General features: G+C 43.5%; 1 protein-coding gene across 1 annotated transcript in view; it reads right to left on the bottom strand.

Annotated features, from left to right (window-relative positions):
* ttc6 (tetratricopeptide repeat domain 6) overlaps positions 1–25,181 on the bottom strand; it is a 268,411-nt gene that overhangs the window by 98,617 nt on the left and 144,613 nt on the right. Inside the window, exons 19-20 of the mRNA XM_080201905.1 lie at positions 20,396–20,478; positions 5,694–5,770 (exon numbers count right to left, since the gene is read on the bottom strand). Coding sequence (XP_080058031.1) covers positions 5,694–5,770; positions 20,396–20,478 — 160 coding nt within the window. The remainder of the gene's footprint in view (positions 1–5,693; positions 5,771–20,395; positions 20,479–25,181) is intronic.

The following is a 25,181-nucleotide window of genomic DNA, read 5'->3' as shown; positions in this document are numbered from 1 at the left end:
TCTCAGTCTGTGAGATTCGCTGCCAATGAGCTAGACTTAATTACCTTCATTAATTTTATACATAGCAAATTTATGTTCTGTACATGTTTAACAATATTAGATTATTAATAACATTTCAAAATATGATTGGATGAATAAAGTAGACAAATCACTAACATGTTCAAACTAAAGTTGTTGAACAATTCTCACTCCCATATATCCCATTTATATAAGCACCAAATTCCAATTCCTCCAATTGCTAAATTGCTTTATACAATTGATACTATTAACAGTCTTTGTTTTGTTACAAAATCTATTATTTATATTGGCAATATGATGGATGTGCCATATATATATATATAGATATATATATGTTGGGGTTTGGGGTGCCCCTTTAAGAGTACAGGTCAGGTGACCCCTATTAGCTCCACTCAGGTTGGGACCCTGTTGGGCCTGACTGTGAATGAGTGCATACCTTCAATAAACTGCTCCCATTATTGAAGTATTCAAGCCTACTTTATGGTTCATTATGCCCCTTAGTCCACAAGGATATACATAATAACTGGTGACGAGGCAGTGTATTCCACTGGCATTCCATTCTAGCGAAGGGAAAGGAGACTTTGAAGAATGGTTCTAGAAAAATAACAACAGCATGGCGACCCCATGAAGAGCGGGTACGAGCATTCTGACCACATTACTTCAGTCTAAATGGTCCATTCATGGGAGCCAGTCAAAAATGTTGCAAGAAACAGGCACCAAGGGGACCCATGCTGCAGGGGTTATCAGCAATGGCAGAAGGAAGTTTTAGGTCTAGATTTGTGTAGAAGCAGAGGCTGCGGGGACTTGGCTGTGGACTGCAGGAAAATTACTCAGAGAAACAAAATGGCAGCCAGTTTCTGTGTCCCTTCAACGAAGAGGCAGAGAGCTGGATACCTTATACAAGGCACTTCAGCGCTTATCTGGTGGCAAATTACATGGCAGAGAACTTGGTACTACCAGTCTTCTTAAGTACCGTAAGGAGCAAGACCTTCGTTGTTTTGAGGAGTCTGGTGCAACCAGACAAACTGGGAAGACTTACAAAGAATTGTGAGAAGTATTAAGAGGTTTATTTTCTCCAAGTCCATGAGATGTGTGTTTCTGATTCTACAAATAAGACCAGCCTTTGATGCCTGCTTCCTGCAATGTTTTTGACTGGCTCCCAAGCAAGCACTACCTTCCCCATGAATGGACCATTCAGACTGAAGTAATGTGATTGGAACACTCCTACCTGTTCTTCACAGGGTCGCCACACTGGTTCTTTTTCAGAGCTGTTCTTTGAGTCAATCTCCGTCCGCTTCGCTAGAATGGAACGCCAGTGGAATGGAAGGGGAGTGAGTCCATTGTGCAATTTGTTGCAACTCTAAAGACTGGCTGAACACCATGAGTTCAGAAATCTAAACCAGAATGCTTTACGGGACCAGCTAATTTGTGATCTCCAGCATGAAGCCATTCAATAGAGATTAATGGCTGAAGGGAATTTACAGTTTAAGTCTGCATTAGGGGTTGCAATTTATGTGAAATTATCCACCAGAGAAGCAGTACAGTTGGGTGTCAGTGCCCAGGTACGCAAAGTGGCAAAACTCTGCAGGTTTTGATGCTACAAGTAGAGTGCCGCCAATATGGCAAGACAGGCCACAAGGAATCGAGTTATTGGACACAAGAGGCCCAGTGTTGCAAGTGTAAGTGAGTGGGTCACATTGCCTAGAATTGCAAATAAGTCCAGAGACAGGAAAAAAAAAGTGCATGTTGCCAACCAGAGAGGATAGGGAATCAACTGGGTCTGCAGAAATAGCAGACAGTCCAGAGCAACAAGAGCTCAGTTGAAGCCAACCAGCTCTGGATTGTCCCTCAACTGGAAGAGTAAACCATGATAATGGAAGTGGACACACAGGCTGCTGTGTCTTTGATTCCCAAAGCACTATGCCGGGAGAAGTTAAAAATCTGCAAAAGTCACATTATAAACATACTCCAACATATACTGAGCAAATGGTCCCTTTCATAGAACCACAGAACCATAGAACACTACAGCACAGAAACAGGCTTTTTGGCCCTTCTTGGCTGTGCCATACCATTTTTCTGGCTAGTCCCACTGACCTGCACCTGGGCCATACCTCTCCACGACCCTGTCATCCATGAACCCATCCAAGTTTTTCTTAAATGTTAAAAGTGAGCCCGCATTCACCACTTCATCTGGCAGTTCATTCCACACTCCCACTACTCTCTGTGTGAAGAACGCCCCCAATATTCCCTCTAAACCTTTCCCCCTTCACCCTTAATCCATGTCCTTGTTTATTTCTCCCCTAGCTTCAGTGGAAAAAGCCTGCTTGCATTCACTCTATCTATACCCATCATAATTTTATACACCCCTATCAAATCTCCCCTCATTCTTCTACGCTCCAGGGAATAAAGTCCTAATCTATTCAACCTTTCTCTGTAACTCAGTTTCTCAAGTCCCTGCAACATCCTTGTAAACCTTCTCTACACTCTTTCAACCTTATTAATATTCTTCCTGTAATTAGGTGACCAAAACTGCACACAATACTCTAAATTTAGCCTCACCAATGTCTTATACAACCTCACCATAACATTCCAACTCTTATACTCAATACTTTGATTTATAAAGGCCAATGTTCCAAAAGCATTCTTTACAACCCTATCTACCTACTTTTAGGGAATTATGTATCTGTATTCCCAGATCCCTCTGTTCTACTACACTCTTCAGTGCCCTACCATTTATCTTGTATGTTCTATCTTGGTTTGTCCTTCCAAAGTCCATACCTCAGCATTAAACTCCATCCCCCATTTTTCAGCCCAATTTTCCAGCTGGTCCAAGTCCCTCTGCAAGCTTTGAAAACCTTCCTCACTGTCCACAACACCTTCAACCTTTGTATTATCAGCAAATTTGCTGATCCAATTTACCACATTATCATCCAGATCATTGATACAGATGACAAACAACAATAGACACAGCACTGATTCCTGTGGCACATCACTAGTCATAGGCCTCTACTCAGAGAAGCAATCCGCCACTGCCACTCGCTGGCTTCTTCCACTGAGCCAATGTCTAATCCAATTTACTACCTCTCCATGTATACCTAGCGGCTGAACCTTCCTAACTAACCTCCCATGCGGGACCTTGTCAAAGGCCTTACTGAAATCCATGCAGACAACATTAACTGCCTTTCCTTCATCCACTTTCCTGGTAAGCTCCTCGAAAAACTCCAATAGATTGGTTAAACATGACCTACCACACACAAAGCCACATTGACTCTCCCTAATAAGTCGCTGTCTATCCAAATATTTGTAGATCCTATCTCTTAGTACTCCATCTAATAATTTACCTACTACTGACATCAAGCTTACCAGCCTATAATTTCCCGGATTACTTTCTGAGCCTTTTTCAGGGTTATGTACTGGTGTAGGTACACTTGAGAGGCCAATGTGCAGAATTATCACTATATGTGATGGAGGTGACTACCCCGCATTATTCAGATGCTCCTGCTTACGGAAATTGAATTGAACAGGGGCACGGTCAATAAGCTCACAGACTCGAAGACAACGTACAAGACATGTTAGAAAAATATAAAAATGCCTTCCAGGGAATCCTTGAAGAGATGAAGGATGTCAAGGTTAAATTATGAGTTAAGCTGAATGCTTGTCCAAGAAAATTGAAGGCACGTCTAGAATGCCATTAGGCCTGAATTGGAATGGCTGGTGAATCTGGGAGTGTCGGAACCAGTGATCACCAGTGAATGAGTCACCCCAATTGTTCTAATCATAAAATCAGATGGATTAATGAGAATCTGTGGGGATTTTAAAGTGACAGTAATCCTAGCCCTGTGTGTGGACCAGTACCTGCTTCCTCTCTTAATGGAGAAAGAACTTTTCCAAGATAGACCTATCTCAGGCCTATTTGCAGATCGGAGTAGTGAAAGATTCACAACCGCTAACAATAATCACAGACAGGGGCCTGTTCCGCTATAGGCACTTCCCTTTGAGATTACGTCAGCTCCAGCTCTGTTCCAGAAGGCCATGGTGGATTGATAGGAGTCCAGTGTTAGCTGGACAATATCTTGGTCATGGGTTTGACAGAGGAGGAACATTTGAAGAACTTGGAATATAACTTAAAAGAGGTTGCAGAAGTAAAGCTTACAAGTCTAGAGAGAAATGTGAATTCTTCAGGGATTCCATTGAACATCTGGGTCATGTAATTATTGGTGTTGGATTACATAAGGCATCCAAGAAGATGGAGGCCATCATGAAGGCCCAAAGACCAGATAATGTGTCCCAATTGAGGTTGTTTTTGACACTTATCAATTACTACGGCAAATTCATTCCGTATCTGCCAATAGTGTTGAAGCCGATCCATTGGTTGTTTGGAAAATAACAGCCGTGGATGGTGACAAAAGAATGTCAAAGGGCCTACTAGGATGTAAAGGCTTTGAAGAGATCACAAGCGCTAGTTCACTTCAACCTCAAGTTACCACTGCAGCTGGCATGTGACGGACGCTTCGCCCAATGGGGCTAAGGCTGTCCTGTCTCACATTGTGCCAAACAGGATAAACAACCCATAGCATTCACTTTTAGGTCATTGATGAATGCCGAGGAAAACTCTGCTCAGGTGGAAAAAGAAGGTTTGGGCATTGTCTTTGGTGTCAAGAAATTTTATAATTTCCTTTATGATGGACATTTCATGCTTCTAACAGACTATAGGCTGCTGATCTCAATCGTAGGATACCTGGGATACTTTCCATGGTGGCAGCTCGATTGCAATTGGGCACTGATGCTGTCAGCCTACTCAAACAAGATCCAAAACCATCAGTCAGAGAAACATCTGTCAGGACTACCTTTCCCTGGAGATAAAGATGCTCCCAGCTAGAATCTGAAGAAATAAAGTTCCGATAACACTAACTAGGTGCAGATTGCCACATGCAGTGATTCGATCATGAACCAAGTAATGGACCTATACCTGAGAGGGAGGTCGAATAGTAGAAACCAACCACAGTATATGTCCCAAAGATTGAAGTTGCCTGTATTGAATGGAAGTTTATTATGGGGGATGAGAGTCATCATTCCTCCATCTTTAAGAGGAAAGGTGCTGGAACAGGTGCATCCAAGACACCTAGGGGCGAAGGGAAAGCAAAAAAAGCAAGAATGTATTCTTCAATAAACAGCTCACAATATTGAAGTATTCAAGCCTTCCTTGTGATTCTTTCGCCTCTTAGTCCACGTAAGCATGCGTAATAGTGGGGAAATAAATAAGTGCAAATAAGGTATTGATTCCTTAAGAATGTAAATGTAATTCTTGAATTTGCAACAGTGTTCCAAAATGAGCAAATTAAGCCCATATATATCCTCTAAAAATGTAGTGAAGATTCCAGACGTTGCAATTTCCAAAATTGTTTTGTACAGCTAAAATGTCTGTTCAGTTGTAATGCAAATTATGTGAGGGTACAAACAATAAATGCAAATAATCTCTTTTAAAATGATTTTTATATCATAAACTTTCAAGTATATTGATCTGTCCATGAATTTGAATGATTGACAAATTCCATTTTCTGTCAGCTGATTCCTCAGCAAAATATTTTACTTTGCATATAAATGATTAGAATCTTTATAGAATTAAATATATTTGAACACATTTTAAGAAAACAATCACTGTGTGAAAGTGTTACCTTCATTGATCTCAGCAGCATATTGGATACAGAAACTGGCAAGGTCAAAGTTTCTCATTTCAAACAGATATTGTCCTCTTTAATAAAAATGAATAAAAAACAAATTGTTACAAAACAGAATTTAGTTTTATAAGGGTGTTCTCATGTAATTTTTGCAGATAAATATTTCGGAATCATTATGAGGAAGTTTATATTATAGTTGTTATCTCATAGAAATAACCAATTATATGTAAAATAAATAATATTTATTAACAAAATTCAAAATTCCATAAAAAGAACTATTATATTTGGACATAATTTTGAACCTTAAGATTTCCTTTTTTTTTGGCTTTGAGGTAGGTATTAGCACTACAAAGAACAAAACTTTTTAAAAGATTTGCATTGCTTCAATACTATTCTTGCAAAACAGACCGATGCAGAAAGTTTGAGTATCAAAGACTCTGAATGCAGATTGCCAATACTGAATAACTCAGGATTAATTCTAATCCTGAGAATGAAACCAAAGAGATTCTAGCTTCAGCGGTAAATTCAACTTTGATCCACATGAAATTGGAACTACATTTATGCTAATATGCCAAATGCCCTTTCATAATATCTAGCATTAGTACTCCTAATTTAGAAACAATGCATATTCAAATTCAGTGTCACTAATACTTCAATGGCTACTTCAGTATGAAAGCCTTAAACTAATTTGATTAATTTAATTACAAAACTTTTGAAATCTTAAATTACAGCCTCATCAAAGGGACTGCACCAACAGAGATTATGGCATGAAGAAATAGCTCAGAGGCTGATGAAATAATGGGCTGAAGTTTGATGGAGGTACGGAGCCAGGACTAGCTATGGGCATGCCAGTGAACTTCACGTCAGTGACAGTGAAATTGTTGGACAAGATTCTTAGGGATAGGATCTTTACACATTTGGCCTTGTTTGCGACAGACAGCATGTTTGTACTGAAGGAAGTCATGTCTCACTAATTCGATTGAGCTTTTTGAGGACGTGACAAGAATGATTGATGCTATAGAATATATGGCAGAACCATGTGGAGCATAGACATAAAGAGAGATCTGGGAACTCAGGTCCACAGATCCTTATAAGTGGCAGCATTGATGGTAAAGGTGGAAAAGAAAACATATGGCATGCTTGCCTTCATTGGATAGGGCATTGAGTATAAAAGTTGGCAAATTATATATAAAACGTTGGTTAGGCCAAAACTTGGGTCCAATTCTGGTCACCACACTGCCAGAAGGCTGTGGAGGGACCACAGAAAAGGTTTACCAGGATGTTGCCTAGTATGAAGCATAGTACAAGGAGAGATTGAATAAACTGGGATTGTTCCGTGTAGAAAGATGGAGGCCGAGAGGAGGCCTGATAGAAATTTATAAAGTTATGAGAGGCATAGATAAGGTGATCAGTTGGAAACTTTTTCCCAGGGCAGAAATGACAGTTACAAGGGGGCACAAATTCAAGGTAAAGGAGGAAAGGTTCAGTAGAGATATGCGGCGCACGATTTTTACACAGAGGATTGTGGGAATGTACTGCCAAGTAAGGTGGTTGAAGCAGACATGTTAGCGACATTTAATACTTATCTAGATAGACACAAGAACAGGTAGGGAATAGAAGTGGTTGGTCTAGACAGGACAACATGATTAAGAACATAAGAAATAGGAGCAGAAGTAGGCCATCTAGCCCTTCGAGCCTGCCCTGCCATTCAATAAGATCATGCCTGATCTGAAGTGGCTCAGTTCCACTTTCCCGCCTTCTCCCCATAACCCTTAATCTCCTTGCCTATCAAAAACCTATCTACCCGCGTCTTAAATATATTAGCGAGGCAGCCTCCACCACTTCAACGGGCAGAGAATTCCAGAGATTCACCACCCTTTGAGTGAAGAAGTTTCTCCTCAACTCGTTCTAAGCTGCTCCCCCCTTATCTTGAGGCTGTGCCCTCTAGTCCTACTGTCCTTTCTGAGTGGGAAGAGCCTCTCCACCTCTATCCTATCCATCCCATTCATCATCTTATATGTCTCAATGAGATGTCCCCTCATTCTTCTAAACTCTAGCGTGTACAAGCCTAGTTTATTCAGCCTCTCCTCATAGTTCAACCCCCTCAACTCCGGCATCAGCCTAGTAAACCTCCTCTGCACTACCTCCAAGGCCAAAATATCCTTGCGTAAGTGCGGCGACCAAAACTGCACACAGTACTCCAGCTGCGGCCTCACCAGAGCCCTGTACAGTTGCAGCAAGACCTCCCTACTTTTATATTCAATCCCCCTCGCTATGAAGGCCAGCACCCCATTCGCCTTCCTGACCACCTGTGCACCTGCAGGCTGGGTTTTTGCGACTCATGCACAAGGACCCCGAGGTCCCTCTGCACTGTAGCATGCTGCAGCCTTTCGCCATGTAAGTAGTAGTCCTTTCTACCATTATTCCTACCAAAGTGGACAACCTCACATTTGCCAACATTAAATTCCGTTTGCCAGTTCCTCGCCCATTCGCCCAGCCTATCTAGATCCCTCTGCAGACTTTCCACACCCTCCGCACAATTTGCCGTTCCACCAATCTTTGTGTCATCAGCAAATTTTGACACCTTACACTCGGTTCCCTCCTCCAGATCATCTATATAAATGGTAAATAGCTGAGGCCCCAGCACCGATCCCTGGGGCACTCCACTAGTCACCAACTGCCAATCCGAATAGCACCCATTGACACCCACTGTCTGCCTCCTATTTGACAGCCAATCCCCTATCCACGCTAACACCCTACCCCCAACTCCATGCCCCCTAACCTTCTGTAACAACCTCTTGTGCGGCACCTTATCAAACGCCTTCTGAAAATCAAGAAACACCACATCCACCAGTTCTCCTCTATCCACTGCACTAGACACATCCTCATAGAATTCCAATAAATTCATAAGACACGACTTCCCCTTAACGAAACCGTGCTGCGTCTGCTCTATCAAACAATTCTCCTCAAGATGCCTCGCTATTTTCTCCTTGATGACGGATTCAAGCATTTTACCTACAACAGACGTTAAACTAACCGGCCTATAATTCCCTGCCTTTTGCCTGCTACCCTTTTTAAACCACGGCGTAACATTAGCCGTTTTCCAATCTTCCGGCACTTCCCCGGAATCCAGCGAGGTTTGGAAAATAATCATCAAGGCATCCATCAAGGCATCCACTATCACCTCCACCATTTCTTTCAGAACCCTTGGATGCATTCCATCTGGTCCTGGGGACTTGTCCACAGTCAGTCCCTCTAGTTTGTCTAGCACTGCTTCTCTAGTAACAATAATGTCATTCAGGCCCTCCACTCCTACCATTTTTCCATCGCTAACACCCGGCAAACTATTCACGTCCTCCTCTGTGAAGACCAAAGCAAAAAAGTTATTCGAGGCCTCAGCCATTTCCTCATCCCCCACCACTAAGTCCCCCCTCTCATCCTCTAAGGGTCCAACGTTCTGAGGATGTTGGACCCTTAGAGGATGAGCACAGGCTTGGTGGGCTGAAGGGCCTGTTCCTGTGCTATACTGTTCTTTGTTTCATGTTTGATGAACTGTAAATTCCTCCAATTAACTACTGGAAAGCCCAAAGTCACTCCTTTCTGGAGTTACTAATTTCATCCCTCTTCCTATCAACAGCTGAGGCTGTATCAGGCTATTCATAACCTAAGACAGTTATCGATTATGTTTCCACGCCTTCAGTGACCACCTATTCCTACTTCCGTAACATTTTCAATGGATTTCTAGCCAAATTCCAGCATTCTATCCTCTAAAACTCTGCTGTTCATGTCCTTCCTCACACTAAATTTCTTTCATCCATCACCCTGCGGTCACTGACTTACACTGGCCCCTGGTTGGGCAGCACATTGATTTTAAAGCCTCATCCTTAATTTCAAATTCCTACATGGCATCAGCCCTCCCTATCTCTGCAATTCCACAACCCTCTGAAGAATCTGTGCTGATCTAATTCTGACCTCTTGAACATTCCTCATTTTAATTGCTCTATCATTGGTGGCATTCTAGAATTCACCACTGCCTTTCTAACTCTCTTTCCTTCTTTAAAACCTACCTTGTTGACCAAGCAGTCAGCCATCTGGCCTAATAGCACCTTGTGCGGTTCAGCGTCATGTTTTGCTTTATAATGCACCTGTGAAGCATCTTGGAATGTTTTATTATGTTGAAGGATATATAAAAGTTGTTTGCTGTCGTTTTATACAGTGGTCTGGGGTACAATTCATGAAGCAGTTTGATTTACATCAACCCAACATCCTGTATTAATTGAAGATTTCTGCAGGGCTGCACTTTGAGTAAATCATTGTTCTTGAAACTTAAGCAACCTCCAACTTGCAGCGTGAACTCTGCTGGGTGCAGCAGCAATCCAATCAATGAGTGACTTGAATGCTACAGTCTCCATCATGTGGCAATAAAACAAACTGCAGAAACCATTTAGAGTCATAGTCACAGAGGTTTACAGCATGGAAACAGGCCCTTTGGCCTAACTTGTCCATGCTGCCTTTTTTCTAAAAAAACCCTTAGCTAATCCAATTGCCCGCATTTGGCCCATATCCCTCTATACCCATTGTACCCATGTAACTATCTAAATGCTTTTTAGAAGGCAAAATTGTACCCATCTCTACTACTACCCCTGGCAGCTTGTTCCAGGCACTCACCACCCTCTGTGTGAAAAAATTGCCCCTCTGGACACTTTTGTATCTCTTCCCTCCCACCTTAAACATATGCCCTCTAGTTTTAGACTCCCCTATCTTTGGGAAAAGATATGGACTATCTAGCTGATATATGCCCCTCATTATTTCTATAAGATCATCCCTCAGCCTCCTATGTTCCAGAGAAAAAAGTCCCCGTGTATCCAGCCTCTCCTTATAACTCAATTCATCAAGTCCCAGTAGCATCCTAGTAAATCTTTTCTGCACTCTTTCTAGTTTAATAATATTCTTTCTATAATAGGGTGACCGGAATTGCACACAGTATTCCAAGTGTGGCCTTACCAATGTCTTGTACAACTTTAACAAGACATTCCAACTCCTGTATTCAATGTTCTGACCAATGAAACCAAGCATGCCGAATGCCTTTGGTAAGTTTGACAGTGTTAAATAACCAATCATTGTACAGAATAGCAACAATGCATGTCTGATTGTATACATGTCAGATAGTTGTAATAATCCAGCAAAATACAGTTTATACTCCTCACTGGAAAATGTTTCTTTTGCTGAGAACAAAATCATTCCAGAATGTCAGTTTGGCTAAAATTTAAACTAATCATGGTATTTTAGAACACACTACAGTAAACAATACCAGGGTGTAGCACTATCAAAGTAATCTGAGTGCTGCTCCAGCACCTCCAACTTGGACTTAAGAGAAGGGGATACAGAAGGTTCTAAACACTGGAACATGGTGGCGAGGGTAGCGTTGACTCAGTGTTTTAAAGAGTTCTCGTTACCCATGCTGATGTTCCAATTTGTTTTGAAGCAGGTCTCTCAGGTCAATTTCACTCATTGCTGCACTGCTGCTGGAGAGGTGGGTGGATTGCAGAGTGAGGAAGGGAATTGGGGAGAAGAGAGTGGACGTGCCTGTCCATTCCACCAGCCTGTCTTTGTCCTCTTGAAGTCCATCACAATCCTCCTCAAAGTTCACAATATTTCCAACTCTTGCACCATCTTCATATTTGGAAGTTATGCCTTGTACACCCAGGTTATTAACATATATCAAGAAAAGCAATTTTCCCTCTATATATTATGCCCCAGTCAGAAGTAAGTAAAGTTTTCTATAATTCATTTTAATAGACATGAATTAAATAATTAAACTATTGCATAATAAAATTCTAGCTATGCTAAAGACCAATAATTCAAAATAGTTCATGGTTCAAAATAAATTGCCCACTGGCACTAATATTTTCCCTTTAAAACCGTGACCACGACTCCACACAACCCTGCCACAGCAACCTCTGCAAGTTGTGCTGGATCATCGACACAGATGCCATCATCTCATGTGAGAATTCACAGTACATAGTCTTGCGAGTCGGCCAACGTTGTCTACCTGATATGCTGCAGGAAAGGATGTCCCGAGGTATGGTAAATTGACGAGACCATGCAGATGCAAGGACAACGGATGAATGGACACCATTCAACAATCACCAGACAGGAGTGTTCCTTTCCTGTCGGGGAACACTTCAGCAATCAAGGGCATTCAGCCTCTGATCTTCGGGTAAGCGTTCTCCATGGTAGCTTTCAAGACACACAACATCACAAAATCGCCAAACAGAAACTGATAGCCAAGTTCCGCATACATGAGGGATCTTGGGTTCATGTCACACTACATGTAACCCCCACGATTTGCCTGGGCTCGCAAATCTCACTAACTGTCCTGGCTGCAGACAATTCACAACTCTTTAACCTGTACTTAACCCTCTTTCCACTTGCATTATCTGCACTTGTAAAGACTTGATTATCTGTTAAGATTCGCATTCCAATCATTATCTTATAATTGAGTTTGTGTCTATATATGCCCTGTTTATGAACTCAATTCTTCACTCATCTAATGAACGAGCAGTGTTCCGAACGCTCAGGCTACCAAATAAACCGGTTGGACTTTAACCTGGTCTTACTTGCCCTTAAAAGGCATTGTTTTACTGATGTTTAGGTACTCAAATGATTAATACGTAGTAAAGCAACATGACAATCGATTTAGAAATTATATTGGACCAATACAATTTATTAGAACCCTGGCCCCTCAGAATTTGGCACCACACCCCTGAATTATACCAATAACATCGGGGTAAATTTCCAGTCCCACACACTGCGGGAACCATCATGATTGGGATGGAAAATTTGACAGACCATTTAAAGGTCCGATGATCTCAAGTAGGAATTTCTGGTCCTTGGTGAGCATGACCAAAAACCTCTGCCATATGGCCAGATTTCCCACACAAGACAAATCAGTGTCAAGCAGGTCCTGCATGCTCTATCCACAACAATTATTGCCACTGCTGACCATTTTGTAAGTATGAGAAATGAGACATGTTGTGACCCAACCCTGACTGTCATCAATGTGGTACTGCACAACCTGCAGTTTCAGACCTGTTAGATTTTGAGTTGGGTCAGGATTGGGAACTTGTGCAAATCATGTCAACTCGAAAAGGTCATGAACACAGCAGAAGGCCCTTCACAAGTTCAGTAAAGTTTTGTCAGCTTTGAAAGTAGGAGTCGTTCCACATTACCTTGATTGGAAAAGTCTTAGGGAAAATCTTGAATCTGCATCCACCTATCCACCCAGCCACACCCCACACACTGCCATTTGACATGATGCCACAAGATAGGACCCCCAAGCAGCACGAACAATGGCCTAGCAGCCAGGCGGCGGCAAAAGACCAGGAAAATACCCAAAGCTGCATTTACTGCAACAGGCTCAGTTTTCTTGTGATGACAAAAAAGTAAAAGTTGATTTATTAGTCACAAATAGGCTTATATTAACACTGCAATGAAGTTACTGTGAAATTCCCCTAATCGCCACAGTCCGGGTCGGGTCAATGCACCTAACCAGCACATCTTTCAGAATGTGGGAGGAAACTGGAGCAGCCGGAGGAAACACATGCAAAATGCCAATGCAGGAGGAGACTTCAACTTTTCAGTGACCTTTGTGCCTTTCTGAATGAAGACATGGATCCTGGATCCATCCATCACCAGGCCCTGCCCTTCTCACTGAAGATGCTCAACTTCTTTGCCTTAGGTTCTTTTAGGGTCTTGTTGCTAATCTGTATGGAATATTCAAGTCAACTGCTTTAAGATGCATCCAGGCCATTACTGGATTCTGAACAACAGAGGCTACCCCTTGAGGAGATGGTTTCTAACCCCACTAGTGATTCACAGAGTCCCAGTGTAGAGATAGCAAGAGCCAAGTCCACAACAGGACACTTGATCACTGTGAAATCACCAACATTCACTTGCGTTTCTCTCCAGAGATGCTGCCTGGCCTGCTGAATATTGATGTGGGTATGCCGGCGTTGGACTGGCGTAAACACAGTAAAAGGGGCTAACCCGAAAGCTTGCGAGTATATTATCAAATAAATAGGTTGGACTAAAACCTGGTGTTGTCAGACTTTTTACTGCTGAATATTCCCAGCATTTTCTGCTTTTATTTTGGATTTCCAGCATTTGTGGTAATTTGCTGTTATTAAGGTATACTGGACAGCTGCGTGCTGTACAAAATGATACATCAAAGGGATGTGCCACTCAAAGAGGAAAAGGGTGAGGAAGGCTTCATATTCCCCAGGATGGGGTCGGAGGGGTGGGGATGGGGGAGGGCACAGGGAAGAGCAGGAACCACCTCAGAGACATGCTGAGGATTTCATGTTGCAAGAGACATCCTGATCTAGCAGCAGTTCACCTAATGAATTCCTGCGTAAATGGTGAGTGGAGCACATGACTGGCACTGGGCGAAGTCCAAATCTTCACAGGTATGACAACCAAGTCAATATCTTTCCCAATACAGTCAACATGTCTTTAAGTTCTACTGGTTGCAGTCCCCACAGGCTTCAGTGACAACTTGATGACTTTTTTGTGTGTATTAAGTAATTATTACTATAAATGACAATATATTATTCAAACCATTGAATAAACTTGTTATTTTTATAACAACTGCTTCAGACATTTTTCTTGTTTATCTAAACTTTCAACAAAGCACAGTGGCTCCCTTAGTGCAGCAACTGACGTGCGGTCCTCCACCATGTTCGCTTGTTGCTTCAGAAGAGATGGAGGCAACCTGCATACCATCTATTAGATCAACAGTGATAGTATGTGTTCACGGGTCAAAGTTCAGCCATCCATTGCAGCATTTCCAGTCACTTCCTGAGCGATCTTCCTTGCCAGAGGCAGACCTTTGATCAAACCCAGAATGGAATGGATGTGTCTCTACACCCAATACTGTTTGCATTCCCTGCCTCACCTCCACCTTGCTTTGGGAGATGGTGGTCCTCATCCACACCCACTCTCAATTCTTCAGGGTGAAAATGTGGTGGGTAGACATGGCCACTCAGCAGGTGAGATCACAATGTCATAAAATGGTCCAATTCCTGAATCCCACCTCAAAGGGGAAAATCTGGCCCTTTCACAAACATTCAATAAATAAATCATGTTTACTTTAGTAGAGTAGAAATTGACAATTTCTTTCTAAAGTACTAGAAAATCCTCCTAAGGCCATATGAAAGATTCTCACTGACATATCATCAGTTTTAGGGAGACTGAGGATTAAATTGCACTACAGGACCATAATCTCAAAATCACTGCTAAAAAGTCTGTACAAGAATTATTCTCCCAAAATAATTCTAGTGCCCATTAAGGTTTAGTAGAAACCTGATCTTATGTCATTAGTATGGGGTCAATGGATGTCTCTGACTATTCTGATCCATTCCTGCAAGTTTAAAGATGAGAGAGGTGAGACCTCAATAAAGAGTGGGGAGAGAGAGAGAGAGAGACAAGACTTCAATACAAAACTGGGAGGGAGGCAAGACTTCAATACAGAGCAAGGAGGAGAGGTGAGACTGCAATAAAGAGCTGGGAGAGGAAGAGAGAGAGAGACAGGACTGCAATAAAGAGCAAAAAGAGAATTGAGTCTGCAGTAAAGTGTGAGGAAGAGAGGTGAGATTTCAATAAATAGTGAAGAGACAGAGAGGCAAGACTTCAATAAAGATCGGAGTTCGAAGCAAGATTAGAAACAAAAACAAAGCGTGATATCACGGGGAAACCAAAGAAGTGCAGCCATCTTGGTAAGTGGGACCTGATGAATATTTCTATTGTCCTTTATATATTCTAAACTAAAGGAAGTAACATTAAAGGGAGCAATTAAAAGGTAAGTCATGACAGAGTAGCTTGGCCTTGTCGATGCTCTTCTTGTATGATACGGGAAGTCGGGGATACTTCCACTGTCTGGGATGACCACTTGTGCAGGAAGTGTCTCCAGCTACAGCAACTCAAAATCTGCGTTTCAGAATCTGTGTAGCTGTGACTGGAGTCACTGTGGGACATAGATCTTCGTGGCTAGCATGTAATGTGAGATAATCATATCGCAAGTAAAGAGTGCAGATGCAGAAAGGGAATGAGTGACTGCCTGACAGAGCAAGAGCGCTCAGCAAGTAGTGCAGGAGTCCCCTGAGTCCATCTCCCTCTCTGACAGATTCTCTGTTTTGGTTCCTGATGTGGGAGACGGTTTCTCAAGGGACTGCAGAAAAAGCCAAGCCCAGGATGGTGAAAGAAAAGAGGACAGCAATTGTGATAGGGGATTCTATCATAAGGGGAACAGACAGACCTTCCTCTGGCCACAGACATGACACAGGATGGTCTGTTGCCTCCCTGGTGCCAGGGTCAAGGACATTACTGAACAGCTGCAAGACATTCTGAAGGGGGAAGGTGATAAGCCAGAGGTTGTGGTCAATATTGGCACCAAAGGTACGAGGAGGGATGGGATCCTGGAAACAGAATCAAGGGAACTATGAAATTAATTATAATGCAGGACCTCAAAGTAGTAATCTCAGGATTACTCCAGTGCTACATGCTAGTGAAAGCAGGAATGGAAGAATATACCAGTTGAATGCATAACTGGAGAAAGAGATCTGGACTCCTGAGGAGCTGGGACAAATTCTGGGGAAGGTGGGACCTATTGCAGCTGGTGGACGGTTGCAGCTCAGAAGGGCTGGGATCGATGTCCTCACAGATGTATTTGCTGGTGTTTTGGGGAGGATTTAAACTGGAGTGACAATGTGGTGGGAGCCTGAGTGGAGAAACAAATATACAAAATATACAAATTAAAAACAGAAAAGTAGAACGAAAAGTGTAAGGCAGAGAAAACAAGGGCTGGCAAAAAATAGTGCCATGTTACAAAAAAAATGTAAATACGATACAAAGGCACTGGATGAAATTTTCTCATTTATTTTCAAAATGTCAACTTGGGCAGTAATAGTGTTGTCTAGTTCATTGGCTGCAATGTCGCATCTTTGAACATTTTGTGAAAAAAATCTAAAAGGGGGGGTCTCACGCTTTGATGCCAGCAGGGTGGGCTGTGAATGAGTCTATCCCACCAGCAACACCGCTTTCAAAAGATCAGGGTGCCATCTTTAAGGGGCAGCCTGATGTAAAAAAATAGAGAAAAGCACAGACCACATGTAAACAGAAACTACCCCTCCAACACATCACCACAGAAATCCCACCTCTCACCACCATGGAATCCACCCCACTATAGAGTCTTTCCTCCTACACCATCACAGAATTACCCCCATCCCCTCAGAATCCCCCACAACTCCACACCTCCCATGGACACGGAACACACGGCAATTCTTCTGCAAACCCATCATGGCACTGGCCCCTGGAGATTCCAGGGGCAGTGACCAGGCACTGCCAAAGTATTGCCCAGGCATGATCCTCTCTTCCCTGGGGACTGCACCTAACCTGTGTGACCCAGTGGATTCTCTTCTCCAGTTGCCCATTTATAAAAACCCGTTGTAAGCCATGCAAACTATGCTGACGTGACGCTATGACACCACTTCACCAAGACAGAGGCGGAGACAGGAGTGGGAGAGGGGGAGGAACTTTCCTATGAAGACACATATAACAGCGAGAATGTCTGTCAATTAGATTTAAATGTGTTATAATGCTATTTCTGTGTTAGGTCATGCGGGTGAACAGGGAAAATGGAGCAGCAAAACCCCACCACCATAAAAGCCATTTAGGACTCCCCCTTGGTTCTCCATCCAGTCCACAATTTCTGCCCACTAAAAGGAGGGGAGGATATTTCCCCCTCCCCACAAATAGCTTCTCAGAATTAATAAGGAAGCAAAGGTCTAGTGAAAAGCCGGAATTGAAGAAAATTATTACTATGAACATAGTGCTGGAGAAATTAATGGAACTGAAAGCTAATGGACGGGATTCTCCCAGCCACTTGAGTAGCACAGCTGGGCAACATCATCCTTTAGCAGGACCTGTGACCAACATCTGGCTGATCGTGAGTCTTCCAGGTCGTTTTTTTTGGCATTATCAGCTTTGTGCCAGAAATCGGTACAGAGATGACTAGCATATTGAAATTTCAATTTCAATATGATTGGCAGGCCCAGGACTGAATTCTCTGGGCCCAACAACATCTCACCCCCGCATCAGGAGAGGTCCCCAACAGCAGGATTCACAATTGCTCCCCACCAATGGGTAACAAGTGTGCTCATCCCGCTGCTAAGGACAGAGGCCACTGAGGCAATCCCCCAGGAAACAGAGTAGGATGGGATCCCACAGGGATCATTGCTTGGACCCCAGCTGCTCACTAAATATCAATGATTTGGATGAGGGAACCAAATGTAATATTTCCAAGTTTGCTGATGACATAAAACTTGGTGGGAATATGAGTGGTGAGAAGGATGTTAAGAGATTTCAAGGTCATTTACACAAGTTGAGTGAGTGTGCAGATATGTGACAGATGCAGTATAACATGGATAAATGTGATGTTATCCATTTCGGACAGAGAAACAGAATGGCAGACTATTATTTAAATGGTGGTAGATTAGAAAATGTTGATGTGCACAGGGATCTGGGTGTCCTTGTACACCAGTCACTGAAAGCAAACATGAAGGTCCAGCAATATGTCGGAAGGCAAATTGCATGTTGGTCTCCATTACAAGAGGACTTGAGTACATGAGCAAGGATGTTTATTTACAGTGCACAGAACCTTGATGACCACACCTGGAGTATTGTGTGCAGTTTTGGTCTCTGAAGTGGGGAATTCTGTTTTCAGTGGCAGGAATGTTTTTAGAAAATACTAAAAGGTAATTCTATTTAATATTTTTCACAAAGGTAAATGAAACTCAGATCTAAAGTGTAATAAATGTATTTCCAAAACTAATTTTGTTATAAAACATATAAACAGTACAAAGGACAAAAGACATACATCGGACAGATACAATACTTTGGCTGAAGGGGGATCTGGTGATGCAATAGCACCTTTAGTTTCCTCTACAGATCTCTGCCTTTCATGCCAAAATCTTAGATAATTATACAATTTGGTTATCTTAGATACAACCCAGCAATTAACTTAACATGATTTCATTTAATATTTAACTTGTCAATCTATTCACGACATATTCTCAAATCGAATTATGATTTAACACCTTAAATAATAGCTTGTCATTTGTTCGTTTACCTATCGGAAGTACACTCCTAAATCAATATGGCTCCCTTATTGCTTAGCATGACAAAATTATACATTTGACTTATTCAGCATTTTTTAAAGAGGTGAGAACCAGTTCTGTTGGATGCAAGCCCAAGCATTTGGCAGAAGTCCCAGATCAAACTCCATGTTTTTGTATAAAAATGTGTATAATTTGTCCTTTTGAACAAAGGATAATTTCATAATGTATCATGTCTGAGTTATGTTGTAATTAGGTTTTTCATGTTTATCAGTCCATTCTCTGATACAAGAAAACCTCAGGCTAATAATTGGTTACTGGCAGATTTAACAAATAACATTAAATGACTTTTAATGCCTTCGTTAGTTTTTCATTTAAAATTCTTAAACTAAAATATTAGCTGCTAGTTCTCTATGTTGAGTATTATGATCAGAATGATTAAAATCCCTTCATCAGTCACCTTATCTCAGAAAAGATATACTTACCATGGAGGGAGTACAGTAAATGTTTACCAAACAGATTCCTGGGATCGTTGGATTGCCGTGTGAGGAGAGATTGAGTCAACCTGGCCTGTATTCACTGGAACTTAGAAGAATGAGAGGGATTCTAATTGTAACATATAAAATTCAGCTGGGAAGATGTCGTTCCCTCTGGCTAGTGGGATTGAGAAGAATGATTCATAGTCTCAGAATATGGGATGGACCATTTAGGGCTGAGATGAGAAGAAACATCTTCACAGGGCATGAGAAGGGTGCAGGAGAATGGCATTTAGATAGAGGATCAGCCATGATTATATGAATATTGGAGCAGGCCTGAAGGACCAAACTGCTTACATCTGTTCCTATTTTTTATAGTTCTATGTTTCAATATCTAACATCAAACTTTCTCTAAGTAATGCACACTAGTATTTGCCCTTCATATCAAAAGGAGTTTTGGTGTTAGTTTTACTCAGCTCAGCTTAAAATACTGCTTTGTACCGGGAGGGAATTTCCAAGTGAAAATTCTCTTCTTCATACGGTACAAAGAGGAGGAGAATGATAACATTGAAGAAGACAGCTAGCTCAATGCAATTGAGAAATAGAGTCACTTCAAACTGCTGCACTCTCATTGTTCTTAATGTGCTTATCATCATTCAAACCCCAAAAGTTGAAAGCATACACAGATGTGAACTCAGAACTGTATGGAACTATGTTTATTTTACAGAACATTGACCAAAAATTCCAGAAATTGAACTTTCCAAGGCCTTGTCCTGCAGTTGAATGCAGGAACAATTTAAATTGGTTATTAAAATTCATACCAATTTTCTAGAGTGCACACTTAAAGAAAACAGAATGGAAACAGTAAGTATACTTTGTTCTGCCAATATATAAAGCAAAATCTATCACAAAGTCATTCTGTTTTATTATTATATCATGGGTTGAACATCCTTGATATTAAATAGTCATATCTATAAAAGTCTGATTCGGTTATAGACTTGCTTCATAATGCAATGAAGACATTGCGAAAGAAAGGAATCCTTCTACTCACCTTAACAAGTAGAAGTAATGTGTTTGAGGCTGGAGGTGGATGGCGCATGTTATATCTTTCAAAGCGCTTTTCAGATTATGGATCTGTCGTGACAAATTCAAACATAAAACATACCACAGATCATTATTAGTTTCTTTGAAATTTTGTGAGTCAAAAATATTTTTTGCTTATTCTTTACAATTTTCTTTCACAAAATGTAGATTTTAAGGGATCTTTCCATTAGTTTTGTTCTCAGATGCCAGTGCAATTAAGTGCATTAACCATAAAGACCAAAGAATTTCAAATATAATTGAATTACGTACAAAACCACTTACTTTAGGATTTTGCACTAAGATTCAATTTGCCTGGATCAGCCTCTCCCACATAAGAGGCCATGCTCCCACTTTGACACTGACGGCCTGATTTTACCATGAAATTGCGCCCATTTTCGGGCACAAAAACTTGGTAAACTTGGGCATGAGGTGTATAGCGCGATCTGCGACCATCTCCACAGCCATTCCACTTTTACAAAGTCTGATGACTTCAGCCAGATTAATGAAGTTGGCTTGTTAGAGTATGAATGATCGGATGAGTCCTAGTTAGTTTATTTGTTTGGTGTTGAAAGAGATACCTGATGAGTCCAAATTGATGGTTAAATCAAGGAGTCTCACGCTCCGTATAAATGCAGGTGTTTCAGCCTCTCAGCCTGCATTCAGTAGGGAGCAACTGGACAGCTGTCTGTGTACAGATGTGTAGTGTAAATAAAGTAACTTGGTGATGGGACTTTCGCCTCCGTGGAGTTATTACACCAAGCGCCTAAAATGGCTACGTTTGGGACTGTGCCCAAAATGGGCGCCATGGCAATTTAAATGCATTTGAATGCAGTTAAATTGAATTAATGGGCTGGAGGCCCTCCTTTACCAGCACTTCCCCCTTTGCTACCACATTTGCCAATCGGGAATCAGCGCAAATCAGACATGCTCAATAAAAGTCTGATTCAGGCGCTCCATTAGTGAGGGTTAGTGAGAAAGTAAGTGCATAGCATCCAATAGCTCTCTGCTACTCACAGGTGTCCCGTTGTTGTGGCCATTTTCTGAGTTGGGTCTGTGGTGGCTCTGCGAGTGTGGGGAGGTGGGGGGCTGTTGCTCTGCAGGGTCTCCGATGTCTGACTTGCAGCATGGACCCGGGTCTCAGCACTGACCTCCGGTCTTGCAGTGCTGCTGGGTCCTTGTGCACTCAGCTCACTTCCAGCTGAAGGATGTGCACAAAGCCCTTGCAAATTGCACTGCTGCAGCCTCTCAGTTTTGCAAGGAGCTGTAATTATGGGCAGTATGTGGCTGGGGGAATTGGGGGGGTGGGGGGGGGGGTGGCGGGGACTGTGATTGTGGGGAACATGTGGCTGGGGAAATTGGGGGGGTGGGGTCTGTGATTGTGGGGAACATGTGGCTGGGGAAATTGCGAGGTGCTCTGTGATTGTGGGGAACATGTGGCTGGGGAAATTGCGAGGTGCTCTGTGATTGTGGGGAACATGTGGCTGGGGAAATTGCGAGGTGCTCTGTGATTGTGGGGAGCATGTGGCTGGGGAAATTGGGGGGGCAGGGTCTGTGATTGTAGGGAACATGTGGCTGGGGAAATTGCGAGGGGTTCTGTGATTGTGGGGAGCATGTGGCTGGGGAAATTGGGGGGGCCGGGTCTGTGATTGTAGGGAACATGTGGCTGGGGAAATTGGGGGGGCAGGGTCTGTGATTGTAGGGAACATGTGGCTGGGGAAATTGGGGGGGGCAGGGTCTGTGATTGTGGGGAACATGTGGCTGGGGAAATTGGGGGGGCAGGGTCTGTGATTGTGGGGAACATGTGGCTGGGGAAATTGGGGGGGCGGGGTCTGTGATTGTGGGGAGCATGTGGCTGGGGAAATTGAGGGGTGGGGCTGTGATTGTGGGGAACATGTGGCTGGGGAAATTGAGGGGTGGGGCTGTGATTGTGGGGAACATGTGGTTGGGGGAATTGGTGGGGCTGTGTCTGTGGGGAGCATGTGGCTGGGGGATTTGGAGGGGCTGTGATTGTGGGTAGCATGTGGCTGGGGGAAATGAGGAGGTCTGTGATTGTGGGGAGCATGTGGCTGGGGGAATTGCAGGGGCTGTGTTGTGGGAAAATTACCACTTGGAGTCAGACCTAAGATTCAATACACAGTTTTATCAGACAAAGCTTTGGGAGAAGCACTGGGCTCTCCACAGTGCATGCAGGCACCTTCTCAACTATACAGTTGAGCATCTTTTATACTTTTACAAATAATGGATAAGTTCAGACATCAACAGTTATCTCATCGTTATGCATAGAGTAGATACATTTGTGCATTTATGCATTTATGTCCCCCATCAGTGGCTGATCTCATTACCAAAACTCACTGTTTTGGCTCTGCCTTATGTCAAGCTAAGGTGCCTCAAGGTCTGATCTACTTCCTGCAGTAATTTAGACACTAACAGGCTTTAACTCTTCGTGCAATGTCTGTGCCCAAGTCAACACATCTTAACGTCTTTTCCCAGAATCCATTTTGTATCCTTTAATTTTGATTTTACTCCAACAGGCTGTGATTGTGGGTAGCATGTGGCTGGGGGAATAAAGGGGCTGTGATTGTGGGGAGCATTTGGCTGGGGGAATAAAGGGGCTGTGATTGTGGGGAGCATTTGGCTGGGGAATAAAGGGGCTGTGATTGTGGGGAGCATTTGGCTGGGGAATAAAGGGGCTGTGATTGTGGGGAGCATTTGGCTGGGGGAGGTGGGAGGGACTTTGATTGTGGGGAGCATATGGCTGAGGGAATTGGGGGGTATTGGGGACAGTGACTGTTGATGTGCTAGATGCAAGCAGTGTTCTATAACCTTTACATGTGTTCCTCGCCATCTCCCCTCACTACCGCACACCACCCCTCCCATTTCCAGAGTGACAACATGGCTTTTTCTGTGCAACCAATAGATCTAGCTGTCATTTTGATTGCTGCTGGAGCTAAGAAGGAGAAGCAGGAGGACAAATTGCAGGCACAGGAGCCCCGAGCCCTAACACTTCCAGGACAAGCGGGAGATGATCACCAGAGGCAGGAGGTGGCAACCATTCACTCCAGGGTGGAATGGGATTAAGAGAAAGAGGGATCAGAGACCCCGGCAGTTCCATGCACGAGTGTCCTTCGACCAAATGTCAGACACCATGTGCCGTCAATGTCTCCAACTCCAAAAGGAGGTCGTGCAACACTTGTGCAACCTGTTGCAGGACCTGGCATCTGGAGGCAGGGGGGGCACCTACACTCAGTGGCTGTCAAATTGACGGCCGCTCTAAACTTCTACACAACTGATTCTTTCCAGACCCTGAGAGGAGATGTCTGTGGCATCTCCCAATCTATTGTGCACATCTGTTTGAGGCAGGTCACTGAAGCCCTGTATGTTCAACAACTTCAGCTTGGACTAGGCGCAGCAGGAAGCCTGGACTGCAGACTTTGCAGCCATTGCGGGGACGCCTAACATACAGGAGGTGATTGACTGCTCACATGTTATCCTTAAGGCCCAGCTACAGAATCCACGAAGGTTTGTAAATAGGAAAGGGTTCCACTCCCTGAATGTTCATCTAGTGTGCAACCATAATATGACCATCATGCATGTCTGTGCCAGACATCCAGGCAGCATGCATGACAGCTTATTGTCAGGAGCTTGAACATCCCAGAGGCAATCGAGAAGGAGCCCAGGCTGTGAGGTTGGCTCCTAGGTGACATGGATTACCCGCTTCAGACACAGTTGATGATGCCTGTGCAGAAGCCTGTGTCTGAGGCAGGGACCTGCTATAATGAGGCCCATGTAGCCACCCGTGTGATAGTGGGGAGGTGCTCCTTAAGATACACTGCCTGGACTGATCTGGTTGGGCCCTCCCGTACAGCCCCCTGATCTCCTCCCACTCTGTGGTGGTGTGCTGTGCCTTGCATAACCTGGCTCTGCAGAGATGTGGACCCTTGGGGGAGAAGGAGGATGTGGAGGCTGACCAGCCGGCCGTCACTGGGGAGGATTACCAGCAGGAAGAGGAGGAAAAAGTGGAAGAGGAAGATGAGGAAGAGCATGCCGAGGAACACCAACCAGATGCTTGAGGGCTGGCAGCCCAAATGAGGCATGCAAGGGCGGCAATGGAGGCCCTGATCACCAGACAGTTCACTCACTAGGGGTTTGTATCTGTGGGTTCCATCACCATTCCAACTCCCATCCCCCCAAATTCCCTCTATATTCTGCACATTGTCACACCAGCGTGGTGGACCTTGGTACTCTACCTTCGGAGTCCAGAGGAGACGGTGGGGGTCCACTGCCACTCTGCCTGAGGTGAGTGGAAAGGGGGGTCTGCTGCCACTCTGCCTGAGATCGTTGGGGGAAAGGGGGGGGGGGGGGCGATCAGTCTGGGTGGCAGGCAGGTGGGGGGATAAGGGAGTCAGTAATGTTGTGGGGGTGGGGCAATGTCTGTGGGGGCAGGGGGAGGCATTCTCCAGCCCAGGCGTGATGTGGTAAGGGAGCAGCATTCAATCACTTCTTTTGGTGAGCATGCGCAGTTGGAGGCACCAATCGGGGCAGTAGGGTTTCAGGTACGATAAGCCTCGCCAACAGGCTTATGGAGCGCAATTCAGAATCACTGATTTTTTTTCACTTTTGAAAACCAGTTGTGATTTGTGTCAGTATAACGACATGCCGCCAGGTGAGAAAGATACAGTGTGGGCAGATGCTGCAGTGTAAAGCCCTTTAATTATATTTAAATTTATGTATAATCAAGGAACTCACACTGCCAG

Source organism: Carcharhinus amblyrhynchos, chromosome 14, assembly GCF_965287045.1.
Source record: "Carcharhinus amblyrhynchos chromosome 14, sCarAmb.v2.hapA, whole genome shotgun sequence".
Classification (NCBI taxonomy): Eukaryota; Metazoa; Chordata; class Chondrichthyes; order Carcharhiniformes; family Carcharhinidae; genus Carcharhinus; species Carcharhinus amblyrhynchos.
The sequence above is the reverse complement of the archived record's forward strand: the minus strand, read 5'-3'. Positions and strand labels throughout refer to the sequence as shown.